The sequence below is a fragment of the Prosopis cineraria genome, unplaced genomic scaffold (genome assembly GCF_029017545.1).
Source record: "Prosopis cineraria cultivar Desert tree isolate PC_DT_omini unplaced genomic scaffold, ASM2901754v1 PC1, whole genome shotgun sequence".
NCBI lineage: Eukaryota > Viridiplantae > Streptophyta > Magnoliopsida > Fabales > Fabaceae > Prosopis > Prosopis cineraria.
The window spans coordinates 51,042,286-51,066,421 of record NW_026555332.1 but is presented as its reverse complement, the minus strand read 5'-3'; the positions used below and the strand labels follow the sequence as shown (position 1 = coordinate 51,066,421).

Genomic DNA, 24,136 nt, shown 5'->3' with positions numbered 1-24,136 from the left:
ATCGATTATGATTTTTTTCCGTATTCTCGGAAGCCGACCTTCTTTATTACCATAACCACGGGGACTGAAACACGAACGCCTATAGACTATTTGACACGAGCTTTAAGATTAAACACCGTACGACAATCATTTACCACGTTTTCCCCCTCCTACGGTTCTACCCACTTACTGGAAAACATGCTTAGCATTTTTTTTTAAAATTTTTAAAATAGAAATAACTATTTAATAGCAGATCGAGACTTGCCTAAATCCAAATAAAATAGCACCAAGCAGAAATAAAACGGCCGTCTTGTGCTCCAGAGTGCAGAACAAACTTCTGCTCAATGGAAATATCTGAACTGACAAAATACTTGATCAGTCAAACGAGCGACGAGATGCTTGGGAAAAGCAATCCATTAATTTAATTTTCGCAGTCCAAGAAAAAGAAATTCAATCGGATTGAAATAAACTGCATTTTATTTACATTTTCTTTTACAAGGGTCTTCTATACAAAGCGATGAAAAAGGCGAAGGTTAATGCTGAGAGAAGAGGGCTGCTCCACCTGCAACCAAACATGACGTTCCTCTATGGCTTTGTGGAATGGATAAATTAATCCCATGAATTTTTTTCCCATCTGTGAGGGTGAAGGGTGGTGACACGTCAGCAATTCGTGCACCAGGGCTCCGTATGACTAGACTCAAAGTAAAGCTCGGATTGTGTTCCTAAGCAGACTGCAAAGTGACCTGCTCAGCAGTTGTTGTGTCATACTTGGCATTAGCCTCTGGGGTGTCTTCTTCGCTTGGTGGAACCAGCTGCCAAAATAACGGCAAGTACTTGTCCCATCTTTCAAGATAGCCGCACCTTTGTTACTCCCAGTTTTTTCCTTCAAACATGCACAACTGGAATTAGTCTTCACAACTATGCTGACACAACAGTATTGGACTCTTCTTTTCAAACAAGATAAATAAATTCAGATGCCTAATTGCTTTGAACATGCATAGATTCCATGCGGTAGTAGGAAATGGGCCTTACAACATGGGCTTCAATAAGGTTCTTCAGCTGCATCTGCCCTACGGGCGCTGATACCCGTTGGATTTTTACGATTTCTCTGTTTACCTGTGAGCATAAAGATGAAATAACAACAGCTTGTTTATTTGTTTCCATGCAACAAAAATAAGGGCTTCATTGTTCATCTTTTTTTACATCTTTCCTTTTGACTTGTAAGTGTCCTTTCTTGGAGATGGGAAGGGGAACAGGGTATGAAAACACTTCATTGGCTGGCAAGCCAACAGCCAATGCTAGGAACTGGTGCAACAATATGGTCTTTAGTGGAATAAGTAGAATTTGTCAGCAAATTTTGTTCTATGAAAAAACACTCAATCCTTTCACTGATAAGAGAGAAGGAAAGGAGGGGGTATGAGAACGAATTATTGCATGCTCCAAAAGTGTACATTACATATCAAAGGGGACGTGAATCCCACAAGGATTTCCAAGCAGCAAGGGGTGCCAGATCCGCCAAATCAGGAAAAAGAATTCCAGGGACCAAGTCCGCTCATGCACATGGCTACTGGGAAATGGGAGAGAAGACAGTGAAAACGGGTCTTTGACACAAACCTTAGGTATGAGAGTGTTATCCTCATCAAGAATGTAAGCCAACCCTCCAGTCATTCCAGCAGCCACATTTCTACCCACTCTGAAGGAGTCAAGACACGCAATAGTCTCAGTAAATTCAGGTCAGTTCATCCAATTCACTAATCACAAAGAAAGAAGAGGTTGCGTAAACAAGGGTGAAGCTTAGATGATGAAACATTACTCACTTTCCAAGGACAACCACACAACCACCAGTCATGTACTCACAACAATGGTCTCCAGTGCCTTCAACTACAGCTTCGGCGAGTGAGTTTCTCACAGCAAATCGCTCCCCAGCTTTCCCTCTAAGAAAGATCTGCCCACCGGTTGCCCCATACAAGCAAGTGTTCCCAACAATAGTTGCATCCTCAGGTTGAAATCCTGCCTCGTCAACTGGTGTGACTACCAATTCACCCCCAGCAATTCCCTGGTAACAGTAGTACATAAATACACCTCATGCATCCGGTACTTCAGCACTAAAATTTGCAAATCGAAACCATATATTTAAGATATTAGCCTATTATGCTCAAAAGAACAAGTTAACACAGATACCTTCCCCACATAATCATTAGCCTCTCCTACAAGGCGAATGTTCATTCCAGGCGTCAAAAAGCATGCAAATGACTGACCAGCACTTCCTGTAAACCTGGAATTATGGAAAAAAGTATATCTTATTTAACTTCCATGTGATAAAACATGATATTAACTTCAGAATAGCAAAGGGCATCTTACGTTATATTCAACTGTCCAGCAAACCCAGTGTCACCATACTTCTTAGCAATAACACCAGCAATACGCCCACATACAGCACGATCAATGTTAAATATTTTAACAGTCTTATTGACAACCTTTTCATTCTCAATAGCATCTGCAATCTGGATGAAAATTATATTACTACCTTAATTAGGACATAAATATTTCCCTCAGTGTTTCATGCTTCCACTAAAAATAAAATGGAATTGAGCATATAGACTTCTTGTTTTTTTTTTTTTTTTCAAAGTCAGACAGGAGGCTTCAAGGCAGAGTAGGCGGTAGGGAGAAGGGCATGAGCAGGAATTGAACCCTTAACATGAAGTTCATTCAATCTTAAGTGGAGGCTGGGGCCATGTGAGCTATTAATGTTTGGGCACAGAATAGTTTCTTCATTTGCCACTAAGGAGGTTTAGGAATGAGATTCACTTAAAATATAAAGCGTGAATCAATAATATTTAAGCACTGAATAAGATTACCACATAAGATGGTCTAAAGAAATGGAACTGCACGGGCTGTGTCCATAATAAAACTGAGCTAGACCTATAATTGATTAAAAATCTACCTCTGGGTCTGCTAACAAAGCATCATCCAAAACCAGACCATTGGTATGAGTTTCCTGATTCCGAATTGCTGTACTGCTCCATTTTGGCAACCCAGCGCTCTGAAAAAAAGAAAGGTCCATTACATACAAGCTAGAGAAGCAGGCATTTATTGGACTCAGAAAGGCAATGCCCCACAAAAAAAAAAAAAAAGAGACAATTTAACAAATATACAACACGTACAGAGAGAATATAACTGAGATCTACATGCTGAGTTTTGACTAGAGAAATGTCTCGTGGATGCAGCAAGTCTGTCCTACCAATTACATCATCCAACTTCTCATAACCCAGCTGTGCCAATATGCCTCTTACCTGGCCAGAATAGCAAACGCATTTGTTTAATACAGGATGAGGATCGAGGAGCAACTATTTAAGCCAAACTACATAAATAATAAAACATCATCGCTAGGGACAGGTCCCATGTGACACATCGAGACAAATCTGAAAGAAGTAAACCGAAGGCATGTGATACCTCCTCAGCAACATACAGAAAGTAGTTGACAAGATCACCAGGTACACCAGGAAAGCGTGCTCGAAGTTCTTCCCTCTGGAGTGCAATCAGTTTGAAATTTGTAACAATGAAATACATACATGGCGTTGTTAAGAAAAAAGACAACTATGTAACAATATACAGCATTAAAGGAAGACTTCTATAGACCTGACTCGCAACACCAACTGGACAATTATTGGTGTGGCAAATGCGGGCCATTACACATCCAGTAGCAATCATGGCCACAGAACCAAAGCCATACTCATCAGCACCCATTGCTGCAGCCATCATCACATCAACTCCACTTCTAAAACCACCATCAACTCTGAGAATGACCCTTTCTCTAAGTCCATTTTCAATAAGTGTCTGAAAGGAAAATTGTCAATAAATAACATCCAAACTTTCACTTAAAGAATGCAAGAATAAATTGTAACAATACAATTCCATAGTTCAAATTGTAACCTGATGAGTTTCTGTAAGCCCAAGTTCCCAAGGACCTCCAGCATGCTTGATGGAACTTATTGGGCTTGCTCCAGTTCCACCATCATGTCCTGAAATCTGAGAAGCAACCACAAGATAAAATTATTTTACTCAGAAGAGCACTAAATTCAAAATATTGAATTCATTTTCTCTCGTTTTGTGTTTAACAGGTCCTTTGAGTCTACTTCAGCCTAGACCATCAAAATCAGTCCAAGATATTTAACACCAGCCTACCCCAGATGTACAACATATGACAGATCAGAGTGAACACCTGTATAATGTCAGCATTACCCTTTGCAACCCCAGATGCAACAGTGCCAATTCCAGCTTCAGCCACCAGTTTTACCGAGACCTTAGCCTTAGGGTTGACCTGTTCAATCAGAAAACCATCAAGTTTTTCTCTGGAGCACTGGATTTGATTAAAAATAAAATGAGCAGATACAAAATGCTCAGAGAGTCACCTGATGAAGATCAAAGATCAATTGAGCAAGATCCTCAATAGAATAGATGTCATGATGAGGAGGTGGAGATATAAGAGGAACACCTGGTTTAGAATTTCTCAACCTTGCAATATACATGCTAACTTTTTTTCCAGGCAATTGTCCTCCTTCACCAGGCTTTGCACCTTGTGCAATTTTAATTTCCAATTGATCAGCATTTGCCAAGAATGTTGGGGTGACTCCAAACCTCCCTGAAGCAACCTGAAGACATTGCCAGATATTCCTTTAAAAGTAATTCTTACAGTACATGAATCACTGATTGCAAAGAAGATAGTATTATGAATAACTCAATCAGCAATTTTGAGTTTATCACTGGTTAAATATTAATGTATTCTATAATTTTGATCCTCAATCTATTCTCAGCTGATAGAGGAACATGCTAATTGACATATACAGGTAGGCATTATGTATGATATGCTAATTGACATATACAGGTAGGCATTATGTATGATATGATCTACAATTACAATCTACTAGGTCAAAAATACTTCTTCATAGAGATTCCATAAGACGTTCTTGCTCCTCAAGAAAATGGATAGTGCATAGTTTCAGGGCACTGTCGCCAAGTTAGCACTACTCCAATAGTGGTGAATTAAAATCAGATTGCTTAATAAACTAGATTAGATCAGTCCTGAAATTATCCATATTAATATACCCAGGCTCCTATCTCTCGTATGCATTCCAGTCCTCAGAATGAATGAAAATATTCGAATCATAATTTTCTACACCATGCTTTGACTTAATGAATCAAGGAATCAGTTGAATATTGTTAAGCTTTGAACACAATTCAATATAAAATGACGTAGGTTGAAAGGTAAGAAGAGGAAAAGAGAGGGAGTGATGAAATGTAGGGATTAATATATTTTGAAAAAGCCTCCTATACGAGGAAATCTATCTTAATTTTATATTTCATTACTTTTTGTTTTTTTACTCTATTTAGCAAGTGGGCTGTTTTCTCACTTCATGTATTAAATGAGCTGCAAGTAGATGTTTCCTTATAGGGAAGGAAACCTCAAGCTTATATCTTATTTTGTTTTATATTTCCTTCATAAGAAGAAAACGTTAATTGTGGCTTCTATAAAAAGCCACCATGCAGCACATGTAAGGGACTTCTTAGATTTGACGAATGAATTCATTTGAGAAATTCTGAAAGCTCTTTCCCTCCAATCTGCGTTCTCTTCCTCTCAGTTCCTCCTCCCTCTTTGTTCTGTCCTTCCTCTTCTCTTTCCTCTCTCTCTGTTCTCATTTCCTGTCCCATCTAAGTCCCTGTTTCTGTTTCTTTTCCCTTATCCTATTCTGTTCAAATCAGTGTGAGTGTGAGTATGTGTTTTGCATCAGAAAGGGAAGTCGAGAGAGAGGATTTAGACAACTGAATTATTCTGATAAGCAAAAACATATCCTATTCTGAGTCCTAAGCCCCTTACTTATATACCAACCTAGGCTTAACAGTCATTAACTCCCTGAACATAATTATCCTATAACCAACATAACTACTATTTATATTATTATTTACATAACATAAAATGTTAGTGCAGTAACCTGTTTGATAGCACTAGTAGCAGTATCACCATTTTGAAGACCTTTGAGATGTGGTAGGGTTGGAGAATAACCATCAACAACATCTGTAAGGGGTTTCCATCGAATAGGATCCTGAATGCATCACACAATAAATATCATCATTTTTGGGCATTTCACCATTACTACCATAATGGGGAAAGCAATTGATGTCTAAGGAAAGGAGGGGGGGTAGTTTATAATTGATCGTGGGCACAACTACTACAGCCTGTCTTGTTGTGGAAATAAAGTTGTCTTACCTCCCCACCTTCCCCTGAATTGGATTTTCCACCTAATCTGTTCATTGCAACTGCAATTGCTTCATGTGTTTCTCTTGAAATAGCCCCGAGTGACATACCACCAGTACAAAAGCGTTGAACAATTGATGAAGCAGGTTCAACCCTTCCAACAGGTATTGAAGCACGATCACTTTTGAATTCAAGGAGGTCACGAAGAACCTGCAACAGATGCGAGCAAATATCAACAATCAATTTCAAAAGATCACAATAAAAAAAATGTAAAACTACTGAGTTTCAATCTGAAATTTATAATTTTATTTCAACCTAGGCTGCAAATCATAGAGGAGGTAGTTCGCAGAAAATCAACAACTCAATCCTCAACATAAAAGGGAATAAAAGCTAGAGAATATGAGCCAACCAACTTTAAATAAAAGGAAATAACATGCAACAAAAAGCCTCATTAAACAGGAATAAAAATGGAAGCAAAACACTTCACGTAGTCCACAATGAACTGCCACCATTCTACCCAACAATCCCATCCCATTAATGCATGGGACTTTGATGGGCACCTAATTAAGGTGAAGAAATTTCTCCTTGAAACTAACCATTAAGGTGGGAGAATCGACTCACTTGAAGTATCTCAGAGCATATCATATTACTGAATGTAGGACAGAGGCATCTCATGCACCTTAGTCCCCATTAAATTCCAACAAAAACAAAGTCATCAAAAGTAAGATCTTCAACTCACATTAACAGGCCGGTTAGCTAAATGCTGCTGATAGACTGAAAAGGCACTTTGACTTTTTTGACGAACAGCTTTGTGGAGCAACTTTGACATCTCTGGATTATTTGCATGATACTCCCCTTTGAAAAGGTGAAATAAAGTTTGTTAGAACTTTCATCTGCCAAAAAATACGGACAGAACAGACAATAATAGAATCTAGAAAAATGCAAAGCTATAACCATGGAAAACCATTAATTACTTTTGAAAAACAACCATTTTCTAAAATCTTAAATTCTGTAGAGCACAAAATAAGGTTCATTTTAGAGCTTCTAACAGTACAAAAAATTGCGTACTGTTTCTCTGAATTCTAACAAGTCAAGGAGCAATTGGTACCTCCAGGCCTAAACTGTATAAACCCAAAATTTTCTAGCCTTTTAGCAGTATCTTCAGAAAATGCCTTCACCCAGAAAGACAAAGTCTCCCTCGCCAGCTGCACAAATAGGAAGTGAGAGGGAGTTTCATTCATAATATAAAGCAAATTCAGAGCATGCCTGCATTCATATTCTGCAAATAGATTAAAACATTGAAACATTTTTGAAGGAAGTATATGTTGATGTTGAGTTCTAGTATCGTGGTTGTGGTCATGCAGCATAGTGGACAGTGTTCAGTAGGTTTGTGTTAAAGAAATTAGATTGGAAAGAAAGAGAAAGAGAGGGCAAACTAGAGAGAAGGAAAACACAGAGAGGGAGAGAGGGCAAATATGAATAAGCAATTCTTATTGGAAATCAAAGTCAGAAATTGGGTACTCTACTGCCTCTTATTTATAGTCATTATTCTCATATGAATACGTATCCTAACCTATCCAAATCCTACTAATGTAATAACAATATATTTAATATCAAATCATATCTAAATCATAAATTGCATCTAAATCTATTTAAACACTAACTAATTCTTAATTCTTTTCTTATTTATAATAATTACATAACAGTTTGTTTATTTCCAAGGAAGCAGTGATGAAAGCTCTCGCCGAGCAGAGATCCTGAAGTTGTGAATTAGAGTAAAGAACTTGCAAGGGAGGTTTTATTTTCAGCGCCTAGGTGTTCAACCAAAGTAGAGGAGATTAAAAGGGAAAAATATTGAGTTCTTCAATTTGAGTCGGCTATTTTTTGTTTCTCTCTTCAGTAGGTTTTGCTTGTAATAAGCCTTGGTTTCAACTTAGGCAAAGTCCTAAGGAATATTCGTGATTTACAAATATCCTATAGGTCAAGATTAGAATTATTAGCAAATACCCTAATAAGAAATAATACGGGTTTAGGAAAGTCTAGTATAGCAAAAGGAGTTACTAGTAAAAGGATGAGGCGTCAATTTTATGTAGGGACCCGCAGACTTCAAATACTATGTTTTGTCTAGATTCTTCGTTCTCTTTTGGGTTTCCATCCTTTCTATCTTCTTCTAAATATGTAAAGGAAAATGAATACTGTTGAAGAAAACCAGGCAGAAATAATTCAACACTTTCAAAATTAAAAATATATTCTTGGCAGCATGGAAAGGGTGCCGAGTAATAAAAAATTTTAATTTAAGGTTGCATTATTTTCTTGTTTTATTTTTGTAGCATATGGTGTGCATTTTTATCCACCAATTTTAATAATTTGAACTTTTCTATATGATACAGCACAGTATCCTAACCTCATCAAAAGTTAATCCGCCAATTTTTGATACACTTCCTCTAAATGCGAGATCAACAACTTCATGTCCTAATCCATAGATTTCAAATATCTGTGCGCCACAGTAACTACATAAAAGGAACCAAGTCAATAGTTAGTGAAAGCATACTCTTTTTGATCCTATTTATAAGTCACTTCTAACAAGCTCATCAAAATTAAGGAGAGGTAGTTAAATTATTGATGTTGCCTAAAAAAGAAACAAAATTCCCAATCTATCCTTTATTAAATGCATCATTTTTAAAACACATTCTCTCTCATATAGCTTTTCACTCTCAACTCATTGAAAATTGTGAAACGGTAGAACGGAAAGAAAGTAATTAATGATCCACCCTTTTATGGAAAGTGACTTATAAAAAGAACCAAGAATTCCTTCTAGAAAGTGACCTTATAAATAGGATCAAAGGGAGTAACATCTTTAAGAAAAGAAAATAGAAAGGGAAAACAAATATACAAGAAACCATGTATCAATTAAAACATGATTATGCCAGTGCTCCCTGGCATTAATGGTTCTTTATAACTACAGCTTTATATAAATCATAAAACAACATATACCTGGAGAGCAATGAGATACCCATTTTGGAAAGAATTTTAAGAAGACCTGCTTTAACAGCCTGAAAAGCAGATAAAAATATCGTTATTAAACAACCAAGAACTATGAATACCAAGCAAAAGTGGTGTTCTTCCAATTCCTGAAGTATATGAGAGAGAGAGAAATTACATGAATAGCATGCAAGACATATATGTACCCACAAGTAGACACTTATGCACATGCAAAAATAAATAATAAAAGACTACAGGTATTAAATATCACATACAATGAAAAACAATGCCAATCACATCTTGACCACTAACCTTGCAATAGTTCTTCTGCGCCTGTTCAATTGATACTGTAGATATCTTTCCATTCTTCATCAGATTAACAGTTTTATTACTCAAACGCCATTGCCGGCATGTCTCCAATGCCAAGTATGGACACACAGCACTACAAATTAAAACAGGCCTTTTGTCATGCTCAAAACATTAAAGTCACATAAAATGAGAATGATCTACAGTCTTTGAAAAAAAAAATTAAGGTGTCCTAAGTACATTATGCAAGACTACCATTTTATAAAGTTGTCAATTAAGAAAAAGGAAAAAAAAAAAAAAGGAAGGAGCAAGCAGTTTATCTCCATGACTAATCTACTTTCTGCAAATCCTTTCACAAAGCTACAGCATTTAGGTCTCTGATATTAGGTAAAAGTATAGATTATTAATTGGATTTAGCATAATGAATAAAATGGCATAGAAAATTAATAAGAAGTCTTATATCATCAGGTGATATCGGCCACATAGATTGAACGATGTCATTGTGCTCTATCAACAACCAAATCTTTGGGTATATTATTAACTAAAAGGTCTCGTTCAACAATTTCACTGAGTGTTCTTTTTGGTCTTCTCCTATTCCTCTTTACACGGCCCAAGACTCTTTGATAAAACATTCACAAAAAAAAGACTATAATATATAATTCCCATGGTGATCTTAAAATAAAACGTCAAAAATATGCCAAGAACCATGTACAGAGCCTTCAAAAGGCAGTAGGCATGGAAACAACCTTGCACCATATCCAATCAAACAGGCAAATTGATGGGTGCTAAAGCATTGTGCAGTGTCTGCTACAAGTGAGGCTGACATCCGTAGGCCATTCTGAATTAGATGCTGATGAACAGCACCAATAGCAAGAAGGATTGGAATTGCTGGATGAGTTGGTTCCTAAGACAAGAGGGAATAAATTAGTGCATCAACCCATGCTTAAAATAGCAATAAAAAAGTTTTGTAAAAGAAATCTGTTTTGAATGAATAAAATGGGAAGGTCAGGAGTCATTCCAAGTAGGAATAGACGATATCAAAGAAAACCTCTGTGCCCTAGTCAAATTGTAAAAAACAAAGTCCTCATAACCACCAAAAAAGGGAGGGGGAAAAACCAACGGTTAGAGCCTTTATTTTATAAAAATAATAAAAGGTTTTGCAGCCCAATTCTCAAGTCTCAATGTTTAAACGTAAGAGTGCCTTTTATGTCCACCAAATGGGGATGAAGTGGACATTTCATAAGCTACACTGCTACAGCATCATCAATACATAATTCCCATTGATCACTTCTTTCGGACCACAAACTATATGGCCAAAACCAAACCAAACCAAAACTATGAACTGGCTCTCAGTTAGCCATTAGAAAAACCTGTCCAGTTCTGACGACAATGGGAAAAAGAACTTCAACTTAATGCGGAGGTATCTGATGGACCCGTGGTATATAGAATATTTAAGCAGGGCAACAAGGGGCGGGTTGGTTACAAGGAGAGCGTGAGCAAGAATGGATCACATGACACTCATTACTAGGATGGCCTAGTCTAGGCAGCACTCTAATGAGGAAGGCTTAATAAGTACTGCAGAGAGAACATAGAGGACCAAGGAAAAATTATGGACTGGTTCGGGACTTGGAAGGCAACATCTTGAAAGTGTTTTCTCTTAAAAGGCTATTCTGCCGTTCTCTGGTGGATTGCCACTGTCCATCTGAATCTATAATTTTGGTAGTTCTCTTAAATTTTCCTGAGTGTTTGTCAGGGTTCTATCTGCATGCCTAACACCCTTGAATTAGATACTACAACTGCCAAGCTACCTCACCAAGCAAAAAACATTAGAGCATTTCGTGAATATGACACAGAACAGGGGAGAAGGCCCAGTAATATTTACACTGCACATTTCGATCCCCATAACCAAGAATACATCAATGAGGGGAAATCCTTCTTAATAGAAAATCAAAAGAAAACTAAGCCAAAGAAGGATGCTCAAAATGCAACAAAGACATCAAATCCTCTGCATGTACAAGGAACCACTTTTTTTTTTTCTTCCAAAAAGGAAGACTGCAGAGGTGCAGAGCACCAGAGAGAGGCCATAGATGATTAAAGGTCACACCTTACAGTAGGCACCTTAAAGAGGATAGATAGTCAATAGCTGTTACAAGACTGATGCAAGATTCAAGCATAGTATTATAATTGATGCAAGTACTAACGATTTAATGAAATTATTCCATGAGGCAAATCAGTAAGACATTTATTTCACCAAATTCCAGAAGGCAGGCAGTTCAGATATTCAACAAAATTTGTTGTGAACAAAGGCACCGAACAGTAATGGAGTTATGAAAGATTATCTGTGATGAATAAAACAATAGAATATTGCTCTTTTTAACAACCTATTGAAATATGATTTTTCTCATCTTTTCCACCAATTAGATGTATAAAATGCGAAGTTTCAAAGTGTCATCAATAATCTCCCTTGACCCAAAAAAAAGTGCACTTCAGAAAAAATATGTAGACACTCCAAGCTTGTACATACTAGTGCATCTGAACGGTCTGAGAAGATAAGCAACTGCGAGCCATTTCTGACAGCTTCATCAGCAGCTTCACAAAGTCTATATAATGCCTTCTCCAAGGAACCTTCAATTCCTTTGGTTATGTCGAAAAAAGTTGGTAACACTTGTGGTTTTAAGTGGGAATCTTTCAATAATGACTCAAGATCTTCTTCATTCAACACAGGACTAGGCAATATAACCTGATCCAAGACAATAGCATAAGCTTGTGGGCAGCAAAGGCCAAGGGTAACAAAATCACAGGAATCATGGACTGATACAGATTGACCAAATATGGTTAAAATTTACTCATAAGTATGCTCAAATACCTGTGAAGCATTCTCTGGTCCAACTTCCAATATATTCCCTCGCTTCCCTATGTTGACTTCAAGAGACATAACCAAGCCTTCTCGAAGAGGGTCAATAGCAGGATTTGTGACCTGCACTTGTGCAAATAAAGAACACTGAAATGGTTTTGTGAAAGAAGCTTCTAGAGCACTCCAAAGGGATTTTACATTCAAATTTTATAAAATATGAAGTCAAACAGGTGATCATATGATTCCCAGTATAATGTCTGATAAAATTCTGTATCTTAGAATATATCAATTCCACCATAGTCGATAACTCTCCTACTAACATCAGATCATAGTAAGTAGCAACAGTTGGAATACTTTTTATATAATTAATACCTATTAATTGGCCAGGAAGGGTTGGGCCTAGCCCAAACCCATTTGTCTTTAGGTGTTCAGATCTCATCACAAGTCTGTCATTGTTGAGAAAGACTAACAGAAGGGAAATCTATAATAGAGCAAGAAAGCTCCCTAATCAATCCCTCTTCCTATCAGACAAGCATAAATCCATAAAGATAGTGATGGCTCCCAACCCATTGCTGCCTATCTCTCCATCATGTCTCTGCCTACCAGATTGATAGAAAATTACACAATATAGGAAGAGAGGTTTAAGCAGAGAGAATAAGCAGTGGCATACATTGACCTCCTTATATAGACGGCAATATCAATTATCAAATGACATTGAAAATAAATTATGTTGCATTTTATAGAAATACACTGAAAAATGCAATCAAGTTTTCACTGAAGTTTGATGATTGATACAATTGGCATGTTTAACAGAGAAAATTACATGCTACAACTACATGACTTGTTGTAGAAAATAAGTTATTCTAGAGCACCTGTGCAAATCGTTGCTTGAAGTAATCAAAAAGCATATGTGGCTTCTGAGATAGTGCTGCCAAGGGAATATCATCTCCCATGCAAAATGTGGGCTCCTTTCCTTGAGAAGCCATAGATTCAATCACCATTTGGACATCTTCACTTGAGTAACCAAATGCCCTGCTCTCATTAAAGATTGGTATGGTAAGCACCACAAAAGATGGTGTATGCAGAAATCCAAAGCTAACACACTAGACCATCACCATGTTACCAACCAAATTTGAGTTCACCTGAGATTATATTTCAGATATGATCATAGGAAACAACCTTAATCCAATTACGTCAGTAAAGCAGAGACATTACACAAGATGCTTTTACTACTCCCTACGGAAAAAAATTTTGCTCTACAAGAGCAGTTTTAATGTTTTGCTGTTGCAACACTTCGTCAAATACTATTCAGAATTCAGAATGCATAGAAAAATAAGAGAATAAGGAACCATATAGGTTTTAACAATAAGCCTATGACAAATGACATAGTGATGTGTTTATATAGGATTTTGTTATGACAATACCGAAGAACACATTTTTTATCAGGATGAAACTGAAAACAAACTACGTAGAAAATTCTCACTGTTGGTGTCTTAATATTGTATCATTGTCCATGACTGCTGCTGAAAGGAAGCTTGCTGGTTTAAGAGATCGCAAATTCCCCTTGACCCACTCCCCGTATGGATTTGATATGGCTACTCGCTTTTTAACCTCTGTATTTTCAAAAACCTGCCATGCAAAATGATTGATATTTAAAACAATTCCTTTAAGGCAGTAAACACTGGAGCTTTTTACAAGCACTGATTACAAGATCATGGCCAATTATTAGTATACGAACATATAGAGAAAATGCCAGAGCTTTGCAGATCATAAATTTAGGGATACAGTGAGTGATATGAGTGCTTTCATTAGTCAATCAAATAGAAGTGTTCTAATCCGATTGACATTTGAGTTTTCAATTTGAAGGAGTCCATTTTCAAAAGGAGGTAAGGACTCAATTTTTGTACTCCTTTATCAAATCAAGAACAAGAGGAAAAAAAAAAACACTCGTTGGAGGTATTAATACATCACTAACTGATGATAGTAGTACGCAACTGATATCCCTCAATTGGATCACTGAAGGATATCAAGGAATTCCCAAAAACCAATTTTTATGGGAAAAAAGTCCGAGGCTAGATAGTCAGCCTTCTTTTCCTTCTTTGTTCTTGCTTCTTTATCGGAAGTCATAATATTTGTACGTCATTAAAATCTGATATTATGATTTCAACAAGGGGTGTTTCACTGCAAATTACATCCAAGAAATACTGGAGAAACAAGGACCTCAATATTCATATGAATAAGTAGCTATCAAAAGGCACCGTGGCGATGACCAAAAAATCAACCAAAATAAAACAAAAGTTATCATACAAACCTGACCACCAGCTAAATCAACTGTTATCATCATCCCTGGACCTAATCGGCCTTTCATGATAACCTTTGATTCATCAACTGGTACAACGCCAACCTGAGGAGCAATAAGAAAAGACAATATATCATTCATCATTGGATGTAAGTCATGAACCAGGCTTAATTCATAATAATAATTATTGCAAACAAGTACTAGAGCAGCTGATAATGAAAATTCTGAGAATCAAGTTACTATGTATTTAATTTTTCATATGACTAACTAAAAAACAATTTCAAAAAGCCTAGTCAAAACAAGAGACTTAGAGAATACAATTCTCTGCAGAACATAAACTAGATAGACTATTAGTGTCAGCCATTCCTTTACCTGCAGAGGACAGTTGAGCTTTTTTGTAAGTCTACAATAGAAAGCCAACAAGGAGGCAAAGCAACACTAACATCTAAAGGATGAGCCCAAGGGACTACGAAAGGTGCCAACAGATTAAGAAGTGGCCAGCAGGCCCACATTCCATCTGCTGAGGTAAAAGAAACTAGAAGGATGCTAATTATAAGCTAATAAAGAAAGCCTAATTCTTTAACAAACCAATAATGACAAAGATGCACAATTGATATATGATCAAGAAAAATAAGTTAGCCAGATCATAAGCTCTTCAAAGCCCAATACTGGCCAAAATAAAATTATCTACTATGCATTCTAAATTCATAAAATAAATAACTGAAATCTGACCAGTGAAATTTGTGACGCTAAATTAATCTTATATTGAATCCAAGAGATAAAAGAAGGGAATTTACCTCAGAGGCAACATAAACAACATTTTCTGATGTTCGCCAATACCTAGCAGGCCTTAATCCATTACGATCAAGACATGCACCAACAGTTTTTCCATCACTGAGTCACATAAAATCAGTTAGCAACAATCAGGAAAAAGGGGGGAATTTTGAAAGAAAAGATTAAACATAAAAAAATGCATTCTTACTAAACAATAGAGAAACAAATTGAAAAGGAAATGTTCAAAGATCATGGTTAAATGAATGGTGAAATTTTCTTTAACCTTAGCAACGAAGGCAAATGTTAGCAGAATGTAATAAAAGATTGTTGTGACCAGGGAAAATAAATAAATTCAATCCAAATCTATGTCCTTGACTTCATATATTGTGTTGCCATAGTGTGCCTCTTGAAATTCACTTTGCCAATGAGTTATTAACCTAAAATAAACTTCCTTCAGAAATTGTATTGCAGTTAATACAAAGAACAATTAGATTACCAAGAAAAGGGTGTAATCCATCTTAAAGCCAAAATTACCAAGAAAAGCCTACAGAACTAAAATCTGCATCTTGTTTGTGGAGCCCTAGGACAGATAGACAACTCCCCCCCTTTTCCTCTCATGGTAAATAAAACTCCAGCCATGCACAGATTGGGATCATCTGAATTCTACTGTTGCTTTTAGCTTCCATGCTCCAATAATCAATTTTAATTCAATATAGGCAGAAGCAAAATGAATTAAGATTCAGCAACAAAGCAAATACACTCTTCACAATTTTAGACTCATCACCTGAATAAAAGCAAGGCTGGTCCATCCCACGCCTCCATTTGACCCTTGTAGTAGTCATAGAAGTCAACCACCTAAAAAGCAACTTGGGATCACAGTTATTTCACTTCGGAAATGTAAAGTATGGTTTAGAGAATCAATTGAAATTCATATTAAAAGGCAAAAGATTTTCATCGAGCAGAGGAAGCTTCAATGAGTACTAACAGATGTTTCTTCTAAAAGTGGGGCCTAAGAACTACTCTAGATAAGCAGTTCCAGTAATAAGTGATATTTTTTTCCACTCTATTCCTTAACCTTGTAGTAGGGCTTAGGTTTCTTTAACACTGTTTGACGTTCATCACTTTCCCACTGCAATGCCCACTATTATTTGACCATTTTGCTAGCAGTTGCCAGTCACTGTTGATTAAAAATCAATAAATTCTTCTTTAAAAAAAATCAATAATTCTGTCAAGCTTTCAAGGGAAAAAAAAACTCATGAGATGATGTTAAAATTTCAGGGGAGAACATTATTAATAATTTGAAAGAATTAAATAATAACAATATCGGACTCACAGAGGTTCTCGTAATCAAACCACGAAATGGTAATATCAAAAGCTTTACACAGACTTAAAGTGACTTTTTGATTACAAGCTTTTTAAGTCATGCAGTAAAGCTCTGCGTTCTCAATAATTTTGCCAGTGAAAAAGAAACAAAATGAAGGAAAACTGTTGAATAAATCCATTTAAACCAACCCCACTAACGCAAGATCAAGGAACGAAATACCCAAGTCCCATCCATTTTAATTTCCCAATAAACACTCTGAACTGAAAGCAGTAAAATTAATTGAGCAAAATGACACCACCACTGTTCTAACCTGTGATGTTAAACCCCCCAGGAATGCACCATTCTCCCTCATTTTTCAACTACTTCAGTCACTCCATTTTGACTGCTCAAAGCAAAACACCTCATACTGCAGCAGATGCTACAAGACAATGAGGTGACAAGGTATAACAAAGTCCATTTATTAGACACAACACATTGTATCCATGAACTACACCTGTGCGATGCCAAATGACATAACAGTGTATCAAGGCTCATCACTCATGAGTAAGCCAGATAGAAGGGAGCCTGTGATCCTTAGTAACATGACATATTTCAGTAACAACTAACAACACAACAGAGTACCAAGTAAGGAAAATCAGAGATGCTCTAACGAATTATGGATTACCTCAGGGTATTTGATCATCAGAGTTGGATGATTCTTGTAAGCCTCTGGAACAAGAATCATCAATGCTTCCTCAGGACAACGACCACTTCTTATCATTAACTGAATCAAAAGATATCATATAGATTAAGAGAGATGTATATGAGTATGAACACAGTAACAAGCATTGAAAATTTCACCCACAAAAAAGACAAAAAGAAAAAGGAGAACTCTTAAAAGAAAAAACCAGGAAAAAAACAGTGCTGCTGAGGGAAAGAAAGGGGAAAAAAAAAGAATCTAAATACAAAAACACAATGGTCAGAGGGAACGTGTGGAATTGAAAAATGACAAGAAACTTTAGTATCCTTCCAGAGCAGCTAGAATTGAACAGACCATCTTTTCTCTTTCAGGTTTCAACTTTTCACTTCAACTATTTATTTCCTAGGAATCACCGAATCATTGTGCAGTAGAACTAGTAATTCTTTCAAAAAAATATAGAGAGAGCGAGCTAATGACACACTTCTGCAGCACTGTCCAGATTTGCTGAGTCTGATGCCTTTGGATTTCCAAATGGACGAATTTCATTTTCCCGACCACGCCACACAGGTGATTTTAATGATGTCTCACGAGATTGCATCCAATTTAAGTTACCCTGCAAAACCATGTTGAAATTTCCTAATTCCATCCCACGAGAATTTTAGACAGAAAAATTTCCAAAGCAAAGAAAATCAACCTGGATGGTATTGATCTCTCCATTATGACCAAGAAGCCTCATTGGCTGCGCAAGAGGCCATCTAGGACTAGTATTTGTGCTGTACCTTCGATGATAAATGGCAAAGGGGGACTTGTAAAGATCATTCTGAAGGTCAGAATAAAATAATCCAAGAACTTCTGACCGAAGCATTCCTTTGTAGACTATGGTTTGATTAGACAAAGAACAGAAATAAAGTTCACTTCCCCAACTTTCTGAGCTTACTGCTTTTTCAATCAATTTCCGGCAGACGTATAGTTCACGCTCAATGTCATCGACATTCTCTTCTTTTATGATCTTAACAAATATCTGCTGTATGTTTGGCATCGTCTCCTTTGCATAATAGCCTACTACTGAAGAATTTACAGGGACAGGTCTCCACCCAAGCACCTCAAGACCTTCTTGTCTAAATATATTTACAATAACTACAAAAGAAATTAAAATATATGTCAGAATCCAAAACAGTATATAGGAAATTGACTTCAGCCCATTCAAGAGAATGCATGCCACCAATCAAAGTCAAATAATTTTTCAAATACTCTGAATATTTATGAAAACATAAGAGATTAAATTTGAGCCCTTTTAAATGGAAGAAGAATTTGATTAATAAGACAAAAAAGTTCAAATAAGGAGGATAAGACAACCTTCTGCAACAACCCACCATTAACAAAACAAAGATGACAAGAAGAAAATGCTAGCTCAAAGGAGCACTCTGTCTCTGATCCCCCCTAAATCCATTCACAAGGAAAGCTAACAGATAACGTTATATATAACCCAATTGCAAAGTACGGAACTTGAGTCCAATATCTATAGGACTTCTGATGTAGGATTTATATGAACCATGGGTTCTCAAACCTCATGAGCTCATGACCTCTCAGTTGCAATTGTCAATGCAAGTGGTAACACCAGTACTGCAAAGCTCACCTGAGGCTAGACAGCAAGTACAAAGACAACATCCGTAGGTGACATGGCCACAGAGCCCAATGGAATGTTATGATCTAATTGCATCAACTGAAGTTTGGGATTTTTGATAGAGGATTCGTGGGAATCTTGGCCAGTCCAACCTCATGGGCTGGTTGGATGGGTCTTTTGATGGTTTATATCATACTATACTGTGGATAAAAAAGTTTTAACACACTAAAGTAAAGAGATATCAACTAAAATACAGAAAAGAAGCCAGAAAATTTACAACCTAACATATCATAGATTCCACAAGCTTAAATAGCAGTAACATATGCGATCACCAATTACAGCATGGACATCTAAGGAGCCTCTGTTTAGTTTTTTTTTTTTTTCTTTTTATGTTCTGTCTATTAACTCTAATTTTACAAGGTCCACAATTTTAACATGTCAAAAATTAAATGAATAAAAATTTATAGATGCACGGGCATGCTCATCTCAATGGAACTTCAAAATGATAAGGACAATATGGAAGAACTGTTGAATCAAACTCTTCAAAATGAAAACACTATTACCTTTCTTGACCTCTTGCAGAAGTCCTTCCTCTTTGGGCAGAAAAAACCATTCCAACACCAGTATGCAACTTATCAAAAGATGCAATCCCTTGCTTGTTCGCCCAATTGTCAAATAGATCCCATGGAATAGATGTCATCAACCCTGAACCATCGCCTGAGTCACCATCTGCTCCACAGCCACCACGATGTTCCATACAGCCCAGAGCAGAGAGAGCATCTTTAACAGTCTGATGTGATGCTTTGTTTTCCAAATTGGCAATGAATCCTACACCACAAGCTCCTCTTTCTGATATTATGTCCTCCAAGTTTGCAACCTGACAAACAAACAATCAGAACCATTTGAAATTTTGTCTATATTGATTACTTGTCACAAACAAGTTGATCACAAAACAATGAAATTGTCAAGCTAGAATGAAAGCAATGCAATGTGCAGCAACAAATATATAGTACCAACAGATAAAATTAAAATTTAAAATTTATTCTTCAAATAATGTATACCCACTATTATGAGAGAGATGAAATTCATGCTTCCACTAAATCATTCTTCTCCAGATATATCATAGCTAAAGTATCATTTAAACAGAATAAAAAGCACAACAAATAAGAAAATGGTCAAAAGCACAATTTGCCAGTTTTTTCAATACGTATTATCAATGCACATATGCATTATGGTGGTAACTGAACTGGCAGAATAAACAAAAAATGAAAATTGCATTCAATCTTCTTTATCCAAAAAAAAAATTGAATTGAATAGGAAGATGTTGTATAATGCATCCCCAAATAATGTGTTCATACATCCTGGATTTCTTAATTGTCAACAATAGCCAATCATGACCGTTGCAGCCAAAAAGAAAAGAAAGGAAAAGGGGGGAACAAAAGAAAAAAGAAAGAAAGGAGGAGGAGGAAGCAATAAATTTCCCATATAGAATCTTCTCCTACATTTGACTAAAACTACGCACAGCTCCCTATATTTCAAAATTTATAGAATCTTCTCCTAACATTGTAAAGAAACCTCATTTGGCCTTTTAAAAAGCATTTTGAGGTGAGTAACCACAATCACTACTTTTAGTCATAAGGACAGCAGCAAAGCAGCAAGTCCTCGTCAAATGAAATTGTGGGTAAATTGGTACAAATCCACCAGGACGTTTTCACAGCTTATTTACCCACTAACATAGGAGCAGTTGGGGCATTAGATAAACTTCCTTTGCACTTGTTTGGGATCCAACACCTCTTGCAATTTAAGAAAAAACCATCAAATGGATGCGTAGTGTCACAGTGCCTTACTGCCTTGTTGAATGTTAAAATGGTTTCTATAGATTCTCTAAGAAGAAGTGAGCTGTGTTAAATTTCAATTAAATCCAGTGGAGGGTGGAGTAACTACTTTTAGAATCGAACATACAAGAACAGCATGAGCAACTTGGCAAAGGATGCAGCACTTGCTTCCCATTAATCCTTGAATCACTGTTGTTCACCACCACAAATCTGCTAATATAATACAACAACAACAACAACAACAAGCCTTTATCCCACTAGGTGGGATCGGCTACATGGATTGCAAGACGCCATTGTTCTCTATCATTTATCAAGCTTTTAGGAATATTATTAATTAAGAGATCGTGTTCAACAACTTCCAAAAGTGTTCTCTTAGGCCTTCCTCTACCCCTCTTAATCGGACTCAAAGTTATATGTTCCACTCTTCTCACCGGTGCCTCCCTTGGTCTTTTTTGTACATGCTCAAACCATCTCAACTGATTTTCTACCATTTTTTCCTCAATAAGTGCTACCCTCACTTTTTCGCGTATGTGCTCATTTCGAAATCTGCTAATATAATATCTCAATGAAATGCTTATGGCCACGAAGACTTTACCCCATCACCACTATTATTTGGGTAACAAAACATTGCTTTACTGTCCTACAGGCTTCATTTTCCCTACAACTTTAGTATAAACTTAAGAAATTTCTGAGAGATTTAGACAGGTGAAAATGTCGTTTAATTACAATGGTAAGTTAACCATCATTTTTTAAAGCATTATTTGACACAACGAAGTCATAATCAAATGATCAGGTAAACAAAAGATTTATAAGGTGCCAATGTCTTTTTTCTCTTCGCATGAACTAGTTTTGGCACATGAAGCAGTTAGAAAATTGAGAAATAAATTTAAGGCTACCGCTTTCAAAGTAATTCTGAAAAATCAATGTGTAGTCATTTAGAGACAGGAAAATTAAGAAAGCACTCAAACAGTCAAAGTATCTTCCATGTCTCTCATTGCATAGTTAGAATCATGAAATGATTAATCTCTACACATTACACACGGCGGGGCACTCTCTTCTTTCTTCCAATCCAGGAAAAGCCTTTCATGTAACAATTCGACATAGAGAATTACAGGCAGATGCTTCAGAAAGAGACTTTTTCTCCGATTTTCAAGACGGATTTATTTGCCGCAATGAAGTATAGTTATTAGCCGAAGATGTTTGATTTCCCAAAAAGGGAAAGAAAAAAGGGGGGGAGGAAGAAGAATCGCCATCTCCTTAACAGCAAGAATTCAACAAAGGCAAAGTTTTCTAATATCAATGAAACAAACTTGAGAAGAAGGATAACAAAAAATATAAGCCGGTAGCAACAAAACGATCAGCATAATACGGACCTGTGGTTTTGAATCATAAGTAGCAGAACCGTCAAGAAGCTTGTTGCAGCGCTCGAGGTCAAGAACGGCTTTGACCGGGGACGAGTTCTTAGTCAAGTAATGCTGAACAGCTCTGCGAGAGGTGAAAGCTCCGAATCTGCGTCTGGCTCGCTTAGATTTGGAGCACAAACCCGTGAAGTCGACGAGTAAATTGCCACTGCCAGAGGCGAAAATGGAGGGAGCAAGGTCTGAGCGCACACTGGTATGGCGTAGTCGTGCTACGGAAGACGCTGAGTGTAGCGCCATAGCGCGCAGAGAGGGAGAGAGGGTTGGGGGGGGGGGGAGGATCGTGTGGAGCGGAGAATGGATGATAGAAAGAGAAGGGAGGGAGATAAAAAGAGGAGAGGTCAGGAAGCACCGGCCTCACACACAGCACCAGCAACGCAACTCTGGTGTCTGTTTCTTAGTTTGCCTTCGTCCACCACACTCCCTCGCTCGCTGGGTTATACTCTTCTATGCTGCGGTCTACATTCTAAACTCTGCGACTCTCGGTTTCTTGGTCCGTAAGCACCATCATCAGAGACAATTGCAAGCTTTTTTTCTGGCCTGAACATGAAGATAAATCCACGCTTCACACGCCCTCCTCCTCTAAGCACAATTACATTACAAATGCTGATTATTGATGGCGGAGCGTCCTGCGTAACGTAAGACAAATTACTTTGACGGAAATCAATATCTCATTATATAATATTGTAAAACGTAAATCTCGCGCTTATTTTAACTATTAGTTAATTAATAGTTGATTGATAATTATATTTTACTCTTCTATCAAAAATATAAAACATTTTTTAAAAATTTAAATATTTAAAAATATTTTTAAATCTTTTAAAATATAATTATTATCTTTTTTTTAAAGTAACCTCATTAATAATAAATTTATATTTATTGTAAAGTGTTTAATAGGAATAAGTATGAAAAGATAAAATTAATTTAAAAGTAAATAATTATTTTATTGAATGATAAAATTTAATTAAAATATTTTTATATTTTTTAAGGAAAGAAGTAACTATAATGCACAAAACCTCTTAAATTTTGAAGCAATTATATCTAACTCCTTTTATTTTTAAATATTTAAAATTAACCCCCTAATTTTTAATTTTATTTTCTAAAACTCCTACTGTTATTTTGTAAATATAATTTTTGTCATATTAAATTAATACAATAAGCATAATACATGATATAAAAAAATATTTTTACTATTTGTTAACTCAATTTAAGAAGGAGTAAAGTTATAATTTTTATTTTTAACATATATGATGTTATTCTTATCTTTTCAGTTGTTCTCCTTGTTCATAAGTAACGCGACTTAAGAAAAAATTAAAATTTTATATTTTTATGAATTAAAACAATATTTTATGTTAAACAAATGAAAAGAAAAACATTTAAAAGATGCCAATAATAAGAATCGCATAAATAAAAACTTATCTTTTAATAAAAAAAACTGTTATATCGCACAAGTTGTTTTTAACAAAATTAATATAAAACACTAATAATAAAAGAATACTCTCTCTATGAGATATTTTTTGAGGGATTAGATTTTTAAAAATATAAAATATTTTTTAATTTATTAAAGTATAATTATTATTTTTTTTAAAATCATTTTATGTTTATCTTAAAGTAAAATATTTTATTAAATAAGGGTAAATATAGAAAGATAGAATTAATTTGAAAACAAGTAACTATTTTATTGAGAATAAAATTCAATTAAAAATGATTTATATTTTTAAACAAAAGGAATATATTTTATTTTAAAGCTGGATGCATTCCATTTATAACATGCCAATAAAATATTTTCTTGTTTGAATAAATACTAAA

At 36.0% G+C, this 24,136-nt stretch overlaps 1 protein-coding gene across 1 annotated transcript; it reads right to left on the bottom strand.

Annotated features, from left to right (window-relative positions):
- Positions 1 to 375: 375 nt before the first annotated feature.
- On the bottom strand, positions 376 to 22,851 carry LOC129287538 (ferredoxin-dependent glutamate synthase, chloroplastic-like). Its single transcript, XM_054923738.1, is given in 35 exon segments — positions 376 to 829; positions 832 to 862; positions 1,012 to 1,095; positions 1,594 to 1,672; positions 1,797 to 2,035; positions 2,161 to 2,254; positions 2,341 to 2,483; positions 2,924 to 3,022; positions 3,144 to 3,272; positions 3,433 to 3,507; positions 3,619 to 3,816; positions 3,913 to 4,008; positions 4,202 to 4,300; positions 4,392 to 4,631; positions 5,970 to 6,080; positions 6,245 to 6,442; positions 6,972 to 7,087; positions 7,341 to 7,437; positions 8,637 to 8,742; positions 9,227 to 9,285; positions 9,527 to 9,656; positions 10,267 to 10,424; positions 12,045 to 12,260; positions 12,387 to 12,497; positions 13,247 to 13,406; positions 13,858 to 14,003; positions 14,686 to 14,778; positions 15,471 to 15,567; positions 16,232 to 16,302; positions 17,436 to 17,534; positions 17,932 to 18,063; positions 18,145 to 18,587; positions 19,638 to 19,680; positions 19,682 to 19,951; positions 22,283 to 22,851. Coding segments are annotated over 35 exon segments (4,875 nt in total). The 5' UTR covers positions 22,568 to 22,851; the 3' UTR covers positions 376 to 701.
- Positions 22,852 to 24,136: the final 1,285 nt, after the last annotated feature.